This window comes from Xylocopa sonorina, chromosome 18, assembly GCF_050948175.1.
Source record: "Xylocopa sonorina isolate GNS202 chromosome 18, iyXylSono1_principal, whole genome shotgun sequence".
Lineage (NCBI taxonomy): Eukaryota > Metazoa > Arthropoda > Insecta > Hymenoptera > Apidae > Xylocopa > Xylocopa sonorina.
In genome coordinates, this window is record NC_135210.1 from 5,138,434 (window position 1) to 5,151,579 (window position 13,146).

At 45.3% G+C, this 13,146-nt stretch overlaps 1 protein-coding gene across 6 annotated transcripts in view; it reads left to right on the forward strand.

Moving 5' to 3' along the window:
- LOC143431445 (uncharacterized) overlaps nt 1–13,146 on the forward strand; it is a 32,794-nt gene that overhangs the window by 15,760 nt on the left and 3,888 nt on the right. For 5 of the 6 annotated variants that reach the window (XM_076908195.1, XM_076908191.1, XM_076908194.1 and 2 more), the window contains 2 exons: nt 1,233–1,373; nt 7,036–7,221. In XM_076908195.1, coding sequence (XP_076764310.1) covers nt 1,233–1,373; nt 7,036–7,221 — 327 coding nt within the window. The remainder of the gene's footprint in view (nt 1–1,232; nt 1,374–7,035; nt 7,222–13,146) is intronic. The other variant, XM_076908197.1, reaches the window with a different exon arrangement.

Consider the following 13,146-nt stretch of genomic DNA (forward strand, 5'->3'; position numbering starts at 1 on the left):
ACATACGTAACTATAAACATTTAATCACATTTCATATTAAATTAAATGTTAAACCTATTAGTGTTTCTTGGGTAGCAAAATATCGCCTTTATCTCCAATATCTTGCAATGTATCCGGAATTACGAACATTTTTATTTAGATTTGATTGAAATGAATAATAGAGGTAAGCAAGGTAACCTTGGAATAAATTTTATAGGTATATGAATTCAACGTATAAATTACGCGATGATGGAACATCACAAGGGGAGGAATATGCTTCTCCCACCAAACACTTGTCTTGATTAAGTGTTTGGTGAAACTGTCCAGTCCTTTTGAGCAAACCTCCGATACACATACGTACTGTTCAGCCATTAAAATTTTTACGTAAGGTTACTCGAAGGTTAAATTTTTATTCAGTTATCGCAAAAATGAAAAAAAGTTTGTAGTACGAAACAATGTTTGGTATGAGTCTCTTTGCTTTCGTTATTTTTAGTCTTGCAAATAGAATCGCTGTTGATGCATTACGTTATATAGCGAAAGAGAATGGATGCGATGGATGAGTTCATTTTTCTCCGCCGAAAAATGAGAAAGCTGTGCGTGGGTGGACGAGCGCGAGTCATAATTACGTCATCAGGAACAGTTCGAAATGGTGACACAGATCGAGCGTAAGTAGAAAGGGTTTACGTATACGTCTCATTCTCTCTGGAGGAAACGATGATCGCATTCGCAGAGTAAGTAACGCTACAGATCCATGTGTTACCCTCTCGGATGAAGCTTCGTTGAACAACCTCATCGTTGTGCGGCAGCACCGTACTGGTAACAACTCCAGTTTAGATCAGAACCTTACATGTAAGGGAAGAACAAATTCGACTCTCTTTATAACAAACATTAATCGCATCGATAGGTTTTAATAGTATAGCCAATTAATAGAAATTTAAGTTACCGTGACATTTTTAAGGATCGTCGATTTTCCATACACCCTGCACATCGTATTAGACAGACGCTCGTAGTTTTAATCTGAACCGTGCTTGATCGTCGTAACTCGATCCCACGATCGCGGGATTTCGATTTTGATATCGGACCGCCCGTTGCTGCGGTTACCGAGTGTCCGATTCACTTGCCTCGAGTACTGTCACGCGATAGGAAATCGAGGTTTACGCCAACTTTTTCTCGGCTATTCCACAAGATGATGTTTTTTATATCAACGGCTGTTCCACTGTTGTTTTATATCGTTTGTTTTTCTATCTTTTTAGGGTTTCCTTTGGTTCGAGCAAAGGATCAATGGTAGAAACCTTAGTATACGAGACACCTGTTCAAGAAGAGCCGGAGATCAATCGTTTTATGGATCACAACGGACGCATACCTTCTATGATCGCACCTGTACCTGATATCGAGTAAGTAAATACTCGGCAATTTCCCTCTTTCTCTCCTTTCACGACAATTCACTTATTCAAATTCAAATTCACGTGTAGTGGAATTGGTCGCATCATCTGGCATGCAAAGTAACGGTATAAAGTTCTTGGATACTTTGATTCTTTACATGTCAAAGAACGTACATCGTTGTGGTACGAGTATAAAATATTTTTCCTCCAACTTTTTTTTTTCTACAGCAATTATACAGACCCGACATTCGCAACATGTAAAGTATGCACCGCTCACTCTTCGTTGTCACGTATTTCATTCCTGAAGACTGCATTCCATCTCTAACGTTGGACTCGGACGTTAAGAATCGTAGTTTGGTAATTTAGACACCCACACTTCAAGCAAGCCGTCTTCTTAATAGACTTCTACTTATCGCCCGGTACGATCATTAGCGCGTTTGATCCGGTTAAACGACGAAGCGCACGTATGGAATAGCCAATGTTGGTTTTCGACAACGTTACTCTCATATTTAGGCCCAATTTTCGATTCAATGGCCATTAATAATTTCGTACAGAATGTTACATGGCGTCTTGTGTGCACCGTTCTCCCAGCGGTAATACATATATAGGTATCGATTGAGAAATTAAAAAAGTACGAACGGTTTTCAATGGTGAGGTAATGCTTGAGGTAAAAAATAGAATGTTTGCATAAAAGGCAATGATATTGACACCATTCCCAATAATTTAAAATTACACACCGACTGCCTCGGAGTGAGACATGATGTCATACGTACAAATTTTTTGGTGCCCGTATAAACGCTGTGAAATAACTATACGAATTACATAGTTCTCTACGTAATAGAGTTAAGAGAATGAGAAATAAGGAAATTGAAATTTTCGATTACACTTGAATTAACGGTGTAGTTCGAGAAAGTTCCGAGAGAGCGCAGCACCGTCGTTGTTCCTCGGGCACGATGTTGGCCTGTGCCGTTCGTTCAGTGTAAAAGCAAGACCAGGTGGAGCAAGCGGAGCTCATAAACGCAGGCGTGGTGTTGGGGATTTACGATCGATTTCGCGACGCGTACGAGCTTCGTATACCGGAGAGCCAAAGTTTAGTTCGTGCCCGGGCATCGGTCAACAGCCTTGCGCGTTTTCGCGAGTGTTTAGCGTTATCGAGATAGCACGGTTAAGCTTGATCCAAGTTCAGGGAAAAGAACTTTGCATGCCAGGAGTATTTACAGGAGCTTCTCGTCACTGTCCCCGAGCCGCGGCCACGGGAAGCTGACGGATTCTCATCTGTCAGGTATGCCCCTTTTTCATTCGATTCTGTTTGTTCGTAAACAGAAATGGCAAGCCGTTCGTTTGTTAATGGACTACAAGTAAAATACGACCATCATTGTCCGATTGTTCGAACATAGACGATCGCGTATAGAAAAGCCGGCTCGCTCGTTTTCCTCCCATCGTCCCTTTGTTTCTAACTATTTTAAGCGCAACGATGAACGATTAGTCGCGTGGCATTATCGCGTGCCTCGCGCGCTTCGAGTTTTACGCGTAGACGATGAGCACGCATAATCTGCACCAGAGAATCGATTCTTCTTCAAAAAGGCAAATATTTTAAAATGAGAAGATGAAAGTAAAGGAAACATGGCAACGCATCGGTGGTTGTAGTTGCGGTAGGAGAAAATGCAAAAGAGACTGCGAGTACTCCCACTGACTAGTTACCATGGCGACGAGCCATCTTGACACACTACCGACCCTTTCTTTCCGAACCTTCGAATTTTCCTTTTGTCAAGCCGGTATCTCTCCCTCTCTCCACTTAAGCAGGTAACATTTTCGCGTTAACCTACTACTCTCCTCTTAACACGCCCATCTTGCACAAGAACCAGGCCCCTTTTTCGACGTACCCCCGGCACATTCAGGCAGTCAGTCGCGGTCCCTCGCGTTAGTTTTCTGCGCCGAAGAAATACGTTGCTAATTTTATCCGTGATATTTCTCCACTATCGAATAAAGTACTGTCGTGGCTGATGGAGAAATCAAGCATCACGAGGCGAACCATTTTCGAGTCGTTATCATCAATTGAAATAAAGTCGAATTTTTAGCTTGCAAAGATAGCAGCGACCTTATCTATCTTCTTCCACTTGGCTATCGTTATTTCTCTAACGGTACTTTTATATTTCAACTACGATGTCGTAATCGTTACGGCTGCTCTTCGTTTATTCAATAAATCAATCGGAATCATCGATACAGATATCGTCGCGGTAACCGATGAAAAAGTACTTGCAAATTTCGTAACGCAGAGTTTGACTAATACAAAAAGAGGAGAGAAACAATCACGCGTTTCGAGATTACGTAACAATCGAACCTTTGTTCCAGCCGATTTTTACCGTACTTGTTCTGCCCACTTGCGTAACAATATAAATTTAAACACTGTATCGAAACTGGACGTTACTCGACCATGCGTGACCGGCTTGACCAATACGTGCAAGCACTTACAATATCGCTACGCTCGCATCGAGAATTCATGATTTCGAACGTGTCTCGTTCCTTTTACAGATTGAACGCAGTTTCGCGCAAGATCCGTTCTTTATTGTCCTGTCTGTTCACGATGCGCGGTGAAAGAATCGCGCGAGCAGAAACAAACGCAGCCGGTTTCCAACGCTAAATTCTCTCTAGTTATGCATACAAATTGAAATGGCTCGTGTGGGAGGAATACGTAGCGCATCGCAGAAACTCTTTCGACGATCCTGTTTGACTTTTCGCACACTCGTCCGTCGCGTGCAACCGATCACGTATACAACCGATATCGTTACATAAATTCCGGACGAGCGTAAGGAGTTAAAAATACGCAGCCAAGCAGAAACGAAATGGGCGTGCTGTTTCAAAATGAAAAACATGGAACGATGGAACAATCTCGATCGGAGCGGGACCCGATAATTCCCGATGCGTGACGAATCGGGAATATTATACGAGTTGACGAACCCCCGCGGAACTTTGCGTTCTTCGGCAGGATTCTCGCCATTTTCTTTCTCTCTAATGGAATATTGCTCTGATATTTTCTTGGCAAGGACATGGTTCTGTGGCCAACTTTATCCAGTGGCTGGAAACGCAGATTCTGCTCGATATCACTGACCGCTCTCATTTCAAACGAGTATAGCGAGGTCGACCATAGGGCTATAGACGTAGCGGCGCCTACGTCTCCATCGACGACTATCCGTCCGTCCCCTTTGCTCCTCGCGATGATCGATTCCATTACTTTCGAGTATCTTTTCAACGCGAAAAACGCTCGTGAAACTTTACGGAACTGGCTTCTAATTTCTATCTGTTGCCTGGTTAGTTTGCACTGTTATCTTTAGATTAAATTAAGATAAGCTGTCCTCGCTATTAGAACGTCGTATGGAGTCCCAGCTGTATTCGACGACTCCGGGATAACTATCTGAAACAGTTTGATGACAGCCAACTGGCTCGACGACGGTTCGTCAGGATGTTTGCTCTCGTGCGCAGTTTGGCGGTAAACGAACGTTTCGGCATACCATGAATTAAACGCCGCGGGATGATATCACGAGCTCAAGGTCGACACTTTAAATCGTACGGAGTAGGTGTTTAACTACTCGATGACGTCAGACTACACGCTACCATAGCAAACGCGGCGAATGTGGGTGTCGACGGGGTAAGAGGGAGCAGGGAATAGTAGTTTGAGACACTCTGCTAGAATAATTATATTTTCTCTTTCCCTCGCGCAAACACACGCAAAATCCAGGGACCGTGCCACGCGTGCGATCGATGCTGCCTACACAATCAGCTTCGGAGAGTGCACCACCTGAACTTGGTAAAAAGATTACGGCTCGAATCGTTTTGCGAATTATACCGAAATCTAGCAAACTTGTAATCCATTCGTTTCATAAGAAGGCGATAGGTATTGTTATTAATCGAATCGAATTTATCGCCGACTCGCATATTTCAATAATATTCGTACGTATTATCGCCGCAAATGGAGTTAGGCGTACGTATACTAGGTAGATCGATTTCTCTCGTTGAACGCGCGTAACACTCGTGCATTATCGTCGCAAGATCGATTTCTTCGTAACCGGCTGCATCTCGGGATGAAAAGTCGCGTGACCGTGGCACGGTGAAACCGGTTCCGAACCAGACCTCGGCTTTACTCATACATCCTTTCGGTTTCTTCCGTTCCCCTCGTGTAAAACTGCCTTCTCTTCTTCTCCCCTCCGCCTTGCGTATTTTGTTTTTTCTTTCTTTTCTTTCTTTTTTTAAATTCATTTTCACGCAAACGAAAGTCGCCGCGAACTTTCTCGAGTTCATACGTCTGGCCGTCCGGGTAAAGGGTAAAGGGTATATGTAGCTGGACGGCGTGATAACAATATGAACATTTCAGTATCCACAGTGTTCCACGTTCGGTATCGGGACTTCGTTTAGAACAGACGGATTTGTTGATCAACGAGAGATACGTAATAATCTAGTATGCATATTGATGCTGTGGTTACATGTGGTTTACGAGCATACTGTGTGCATTCAATGAAATCGGTATTCCTGCTATATGTAAAGTATTTTTAAAACAACACTGTACTCGATGAAATATTTATTGCAACATTACCGTCGCTCCATTCTTTCTATCGCAACACACTTCCTACGAACAAAAGTTAATCGGTATTTAATTCCGTTACCTACTCCTCGTGACCTCCGTAAATGGAGATTAGAATTCCTGTTGTGAACACGATCGTTCGTCGGTACCTGAATAAAACATTGTAATTAGTCGATGATGGTCTCGATCAGAAACGATCGATTATTTAATAAGTAAGTTAAGTTATTTAATATATTAGAACCCACTATTTAATAGTGGGTTCTGTAGATTTTTTTTTTCGCCGTCGAAAAATATCGATTAAATACTTTTCTCCGCAATCCGTGGGGGTGCCCCTTGAAAAGCGAGTGGGTCGTCGTTTACGCCACAGGGTGGTGGCAAACAACCATCGAACGTACGAAGGGGTGACGAGTAGTCCCGAGGCGAATCCTTTGTTTTATCGTCTCAGAAGGTTGCATCTCCCCCACCGTAAACAAAATAACCGATGAGTAATTTTGATTATGGCAAAGTAGGATGGCATTAAAGGTCTGCGCTATTAGACGTAAAAGAAAAAACGGTTTGTCAACAACTTCGTAGATGAAAAGCCATGAACAATGCTCTTTGATATGATTTTATTATATACATGCTCGCTATGATTTCATTATATACATTAGTTTATCGAGCAATCGCGCAAATTGGCAAGTGTGAGACACACAGTTTGGCACGGTGCCATCCGTGCAACACGTGAGCCCAACAAAATAGTCAACGGCTGGAAGAGCATCACCAAAGTAGAAAGTCAGTCATGATAAATCACCGTTAGCTAATCGTGCTTCCGTGTCACCGGTGATATTAAACGATTCGTTGGTTTCGCCTTCAGGAATCGCTCGATACCGTTTATTATGCAAAAATTCGCGGAAATCCTCTCTAATGAGACTCGAGGCTCGCTCAACTGAATTCCCTTAACTAAATTTTCCTATTGAAACAAACTTCGTTTCCTATTTTCATCCTCTGGTGATGAAACGAAGTTTGCGCGGCCGATTAAGCGCGCGACAGGTTGATTTCAAAGTCAACCGTGCCGATTCTACACATTCTAATTGTTCCTGTTTCTGTTTCTTTTTACAGCGAAGGTAGGGAAATGGTACGCGTGTCGTTGCTAGGTCCACAACCTTCACCGACAACGCCCGGCGTATTTCAGGTGCAGCCTATCGTGATATCGAGAACTCAACCGATCGACATGGACACCGTTCCGGCCGAACTCCTGACCACGCACACCGAACACACGGCACCCGCCTATCACACGCAAATTAGGTGAGCTTCCACCTTTCGTTTCATTTCGTTCCGTTCGATGCCATAACTCGACCCTTTCGTTAGATAACATCGACAAATTATCAACTGCCTAGCTACTATGTCGCTCGTGCGCGATCACCACGACGATCTTCTGACGGCGAAGCCGATCGATGGAGCTTGCAATGTCAGGCCAAATCGTTTTCCAAAAGCGCTTGGAAGATATTAATTTAGCGACATTCAAAATTTCGAATGGGCAGCAACTTACGTGAACAGGGAAGAGAAGAGAGCAAGCGGCAATTACGATGAGATACGATTTATGTATCGAAAATCCGTTTGCTCGTCTAAAAAGGTGCCTCGGTTCTGAGATCTGGGACGATTATCGAAAAATCTGGTTACAGACCAGGTCGAATGAGAGCCACTATCTTTCTTATAATTAGCTCTCTGCGTGCAACACCAGCGAAACCCCTCTGTTGATCTTAATGGACCGGAAGTGACGTACCGCCCCTCGGTCTCGCCGATTTTCTCCGTCTTTCTCCGTCCAACGGTTCCACATTGCCAATTTATTTACGATTCTACGCGGCTACTATGCACCCGTAGTATCGAGGTTGGTATAGACATCGTTAACCGAGTAACCGTTACACATTCGCGCGTGCCTCCTCTACTGCGACACAATTGTTTTATGAATCATTTACTGCCCGTTCGTTCTTCGTCCTTCTCTCTCTCTCTCTCTCTCTCTCTCTCTCTCTCTCTCTCTCTCTCTCTCTCTCTCTTTCACGCATTCAACTCGTTCGATATACATTTGCACGTCTGAAATCAACCATTGCGCGCACCTACCTGCGGAGCAAAAGTATAATCGCTGATAAAAATTGCGGAGTGCAGTGTCGCGGGTGTTTTACACGAAAGTATATCATTACATGTAGAGTCCTGTTGGGATGATAAACCGTCTCGTCTTTAAATAACGCGACACTCTTACGCAACTTGCATCCACAGTTAATAGATGTATCGAACGTTTCGAAGGTAATACGGAGCTACGTACGCAGCCTCGACTTAGATCTGTTCGACGATCGCTGTTGTTCGAGCGTTCGATCACCGTTAGACGAACCGGACAGCAAGTGTTTTATGCATGGTTCTATCTACTATGCTACTCTAGTACTTTCGAAAGAGTTGTAGGACAGCGATAATCTGGTAAAAAGAAGGCCGTGGTATACAATCGAATCTTGTTTCGTGATTAACGCGTATTTAATTACGAAATGGCATTTCGTTGCATACGTCTTATGTAACGTGGCTGGTTCTGCGTAGTAGATACCTGCAGAACGTCCGTTGCACGCTGAAAGCCAAAGTGCGCAATCAACAAGGAAGCATTTCGTTGGAAACGTTTACAAAAGCTACGCGCCATCCCGCCGTTTCCTTCCCTATTGTCCGCGTTGCTCCACCAGTTACACGGCTGTCTACTACACCGTCACCGATTGCGTAATCCCCAAGTTCTGGCCTCTGCTCGAGATAAAGCAGTTCTTTCGTTTGTTTGAACGAAATCTCCCGTTCTCCGGTAAGCGAATAAACATGTACGCATTCGATAGGACCATCGACTATGTAAAATCGCTACGCAATAGCTACGGGAATATAAAGAATGCGTCGCAATAAATTCTTGATCGACCATACAGCGATGTTGAAATTTGTTAAACCCACCGATGCGGTACGGTTGGGTGTGTTGTATGGTAGGAATCGTAGATCGGAGATTGAAAAGGGGCGTATGTTTCGCGGTATGCGCCGAGTGCCAATCCAGTGTCAGAAGTGTTGCTCGCGCTTGATGGTAGTCGCGTAGCCAATGCACGATACAAATAGCATCAGCAATAGTAGGTACTATTAACAGTACCGCCACCAAGAGGAATACTGGGTACTAGACGTAGAGGCGGAAGAGAGAACGAGAGAGGGAAGAGGTGAGCCAGAGACGGGAGAGGAGGGACGATCGATATAGCGTGGGTGGATGTGCAGAGGTGCGGTAGGATAGCCGCCAGTTGTGCTGTCGACTGCATCAGCGAGGAGCCGTGCTCCCGATCGGTTCGCGCAGTTCACCGCGTTCTCCTTTATCCGTGGTCGCATTGCGCGGTGTTTAGCGGTGAACACACCGCGGTTACATCGCCGCTCCTTCGATGGGGATCCCCGGTGATTACTGCCAGCCGCAGGATACCCGCCCGCTAGATCGTTGAACATTCGGACGGTGACAGTGCGATGCGCGTAGACCATCGCTCGATCTCGATTGCCTTCTTTGCTCGACGTTCCGCGAACGGAACCAGCGGAATCGGTGGCTGCTCTTTGCACCTTCGATTCATTTCTTCTTTGCATTTCTCTTCCCAGGGATCGCGATGATACTCTGCTCTTCGAAAGTTAGTTGCCTGCGGGAAAGCGTAGAAAATCACGTTAATCGTGGATATAGCTGGGATCCGCTTCCTCCCACACCACCACTTGATCTTCGATAGTTACCCACTGTACTACGCGATCGACCATACACATCGTTGTCTGTCGATTACATCGAGAATAATGCTCGTTTGTACAACGAGCCAAAGTGCAAAAGTGTCGTTTGGTATCGCCTTTCCGATATGTTCGAGAAGAGCAAAGCTTTTTTGGTAGACGGCGAAACAATTTCGAGGTCAACGAATTTCTTTACCATGCCACGTAAAACGACTGGCGCATATTTTCGGCCAAACGTAGGTTCCAGAAGTGAAAACGGAGCTCGGCTCGTTGAAAATAGAAACGTGTACCAGCATTCTGCGAGTAACTTAGCTGATGCTCGTCTCCTCGTGGTATGCCAGAGAAGCGAAGGAAATGACAGTTCTAACGGAAAAAGGAGCACGCGACTTTAATAAAGAGAAGAATTAAAGCCGGAAGGGTCACGATGGGACGGTCCATTCGCGCGTTTAGATCCATCGCGTGACCCAGCTCGCGATTCCGAACGCTCCGAATCGCCGAACAATTTTCCTGGGATGTGTTTCGCGATCCAATCTTCGTTTCGAATAAATCGGTATTGCGTCGTTTACCGTGGTGCTGGTCGGCACGTAATTTTATGAAGTGGACGGTGCAAATTGAGTGGGATCACGAGCCGTCCGAGGTATACCATCTCGTCGAGTCAGCCGGTCACCGTGGAGGAAATCAATTAGTACATAGAATCGTAGTCGTACTACATCTACTGTAACGTCTGTTTATTGGCATTCACGTTTTCCTTGAAATAGTATGGCTGAATTTTCTTGGTCAACGAGTACAGGCGACGACGCAGTCGCGGAATAGGCGACCGCAGCCTTAAGCGATGGCGCAATCGTACGCACCCCTTGCTCGCATTTCTCTCGCTACGCACACGTCCAACCTCTGTCTGTTTTCTCTTTCATTCCAAGTTGACGAATAATCGGTGACACGTTTGTACCTTAAACCGTTCCTCGATCGTGCTCGTCTTTAACGTGGGAATGGAGAGGAAAAAGTTTCGCGTCTTCTCTTTGTTTTCTCGGATACAGTCCTCTTTTTAAGCGATCTCTATGACCCGAGTAGCGTTCCTACTTTTGTGACCGTTGAAGTCGCGATATCAAAGGAAGGGTTAGACAATGGATTAAGCGGGAGCTCGTTAAAGAGACGTCAGTAATGAGAAACGTGGCCCGAGTGACTAAAAGCGGTTCAGTTCTCCTGTGGCGGTATGTAAGGTTAACCAGCAAAAATCGAAAGCGTTCCGTTCGATCGCGGATTATAATAGGTTTCACCTCGATTAAACGTTCGTGTATATTTTAGTAGGTGAAATCCATTACTCGTTGAGTAACAATTTTCAATGTAGCAAAGTTCCGTAGAAGCCGTTCTAGTAGCTAGTTCCGTAGAACTGCCACCGAATTCGGCGAGATGCTCGAAAGAAGCTTGCTAATCGTTCGTTTCATTTCCTCGTTTAGAATGCACGGAATAGTTTGGAACAAGGTTACGAAACGTTAGTTTTCTCACCTGGAACCGAAGTCCGAACGGTCGATGCGTGGAACCGTAGGTGGTGGTACCATTGATGGACGCAGAATGCAACCGGATACACATGGTAGCGGCCCAGCGGTAAACGGGGAGCGCTACAACTCCTCTTCTAGCCATGACCCATATACCGATCCCCGTCGCATCACCCTTGGCCAACCCCATCGTTGGACTCGCCAGCTACCGTTCGTACGAATACGAGGCGTACCTATGGCCCCGATGATAGCGCTGGCAAACGTAGCGACGAGGTCGTGCCGCTTGTTAATCGGGATCTTGGAAATGTCACCGCTTGAAATACCGGATTCTCCCCCGCAAATTGCTTTCGACGAGAACGTTTAACCCTTACGAGTAGCGGTTCAAATCACTCGACAGCGGAAGAAAGTCATTGAAATCGACAATGTGCAGTCTCGCGACGATTAAAGAAGACGATATGAAATATTAATGAATTGGTTGGAAATTCAGCCTCGTAGTACGATAACAAACGTATAATTGACAGACGAGCTATTACGTCCAATCAGCCTGGGTGTTTGTTTGGATGACGTCATTTAAGTTTCAAATTAGCGTGTCAGAGTTTAGATTAGCTCAAGGTGGCGCGTGTCAGTAGTTATTCATAGGAAAAAGCAACGCTCTTCGAGATGATGCCCATACACGACGGACGTAATATTCGAACCTAGTCGTATACCGTCGTATACCGTAGATCATTTTCTCTATACAAGTAGAAAAATAGCGGTACATATGCAGTACAAAAAGTTAACGAACCCATCGTTATTTATAACGATAGAAAGTAAAGATAGCGACGCCGATTATTTCAGCCGATAAAAGCCGATCGAAGAAAGGGTAAGCGGATATTTTTACGGGGCTCAATGGAACGTCTGTTTCCCGTGTTTTCGTCGCTGCCGTCTAATCGCTGGATCCATCGTATAGAATCAAGGATTACATTACATTACAGTTAGCTCTGTTATCGTAGCGCACCTGTGCCGATGAAAATTTACTTTTCTGGAAGCCGTATTCGAGCCTGTCGAGTGCACAGGTTCTAATCAGAATCGGATCGATGCCGGCCGCCGTTTACCTCCGCGCGCCCGTTGCACAACTAATGACGAACGACTGATAAAAAAAAATCTCTTATCAGTCGAACTATCCGCGACTCTCTGCGGGGGTCGTTTCTCCTCGCCGATCGTTCGATTGAATCGCGGAAACTCGATGGGCTCGTTCGGAAGCGAAATTGCGTCTATCATAAGTTAATTAAACCTCGAGGACGGTGGGGTGGGGGGGTGGGGGAGGGGTGCACACGAAACGAAGGGTAAATCGTTTATTGATAACACGAGCCAGCGATAAAGAGTACGGAAATCGAAATAAATAGGTCGAGGACTTTGTGGAAATAGGTCAGCTTCGACTAGGGTGGATCGATGAACGGCTACGCGTTTCATTATGATCGTCGAACGAAACATACGGCCGGTTCTGCCGTTTCCAACCATTCCAAATTTGCCATTCGTGTAGGAAATGTCATCGTTCCTCGACGCACAGTTTCGATCGTGCTCAAAAAAGACGGAAGATGTTTTCTCGATCGCGAACGTGGTCTGAAATAACGGGTTGCGCCGACGTTCCGTGATATACAGAAGAGAGAAATAGAGGAGGGGGAGAGAAAGGGAGAGAAAGGGGAAATAGAAGAGAAGGGTGGAAGGAATCGCGATTGGCGAGAAGGCGAGCGTGGGAGAGAAAGAAGTTGCAAAGATCTCCTGCCACGATTCCGCTTAAAAATAAAGTCTCACGGCGGTGTTCGAGCTGGTACGCGCGAAATCACAGGATAGTTCTCGTTGGCGATAGGGTCCAGGAAATATTTCAACCAGTAGAGCAAAGAGAGAGAGGGAGAGAGAGGGGCAACAATGGACAGTAGCGTGAGTCATTATCGCGATCGCTAACCACCTCGGTGGTGTTAAGTGCCGACTGGAGAAACTGCTA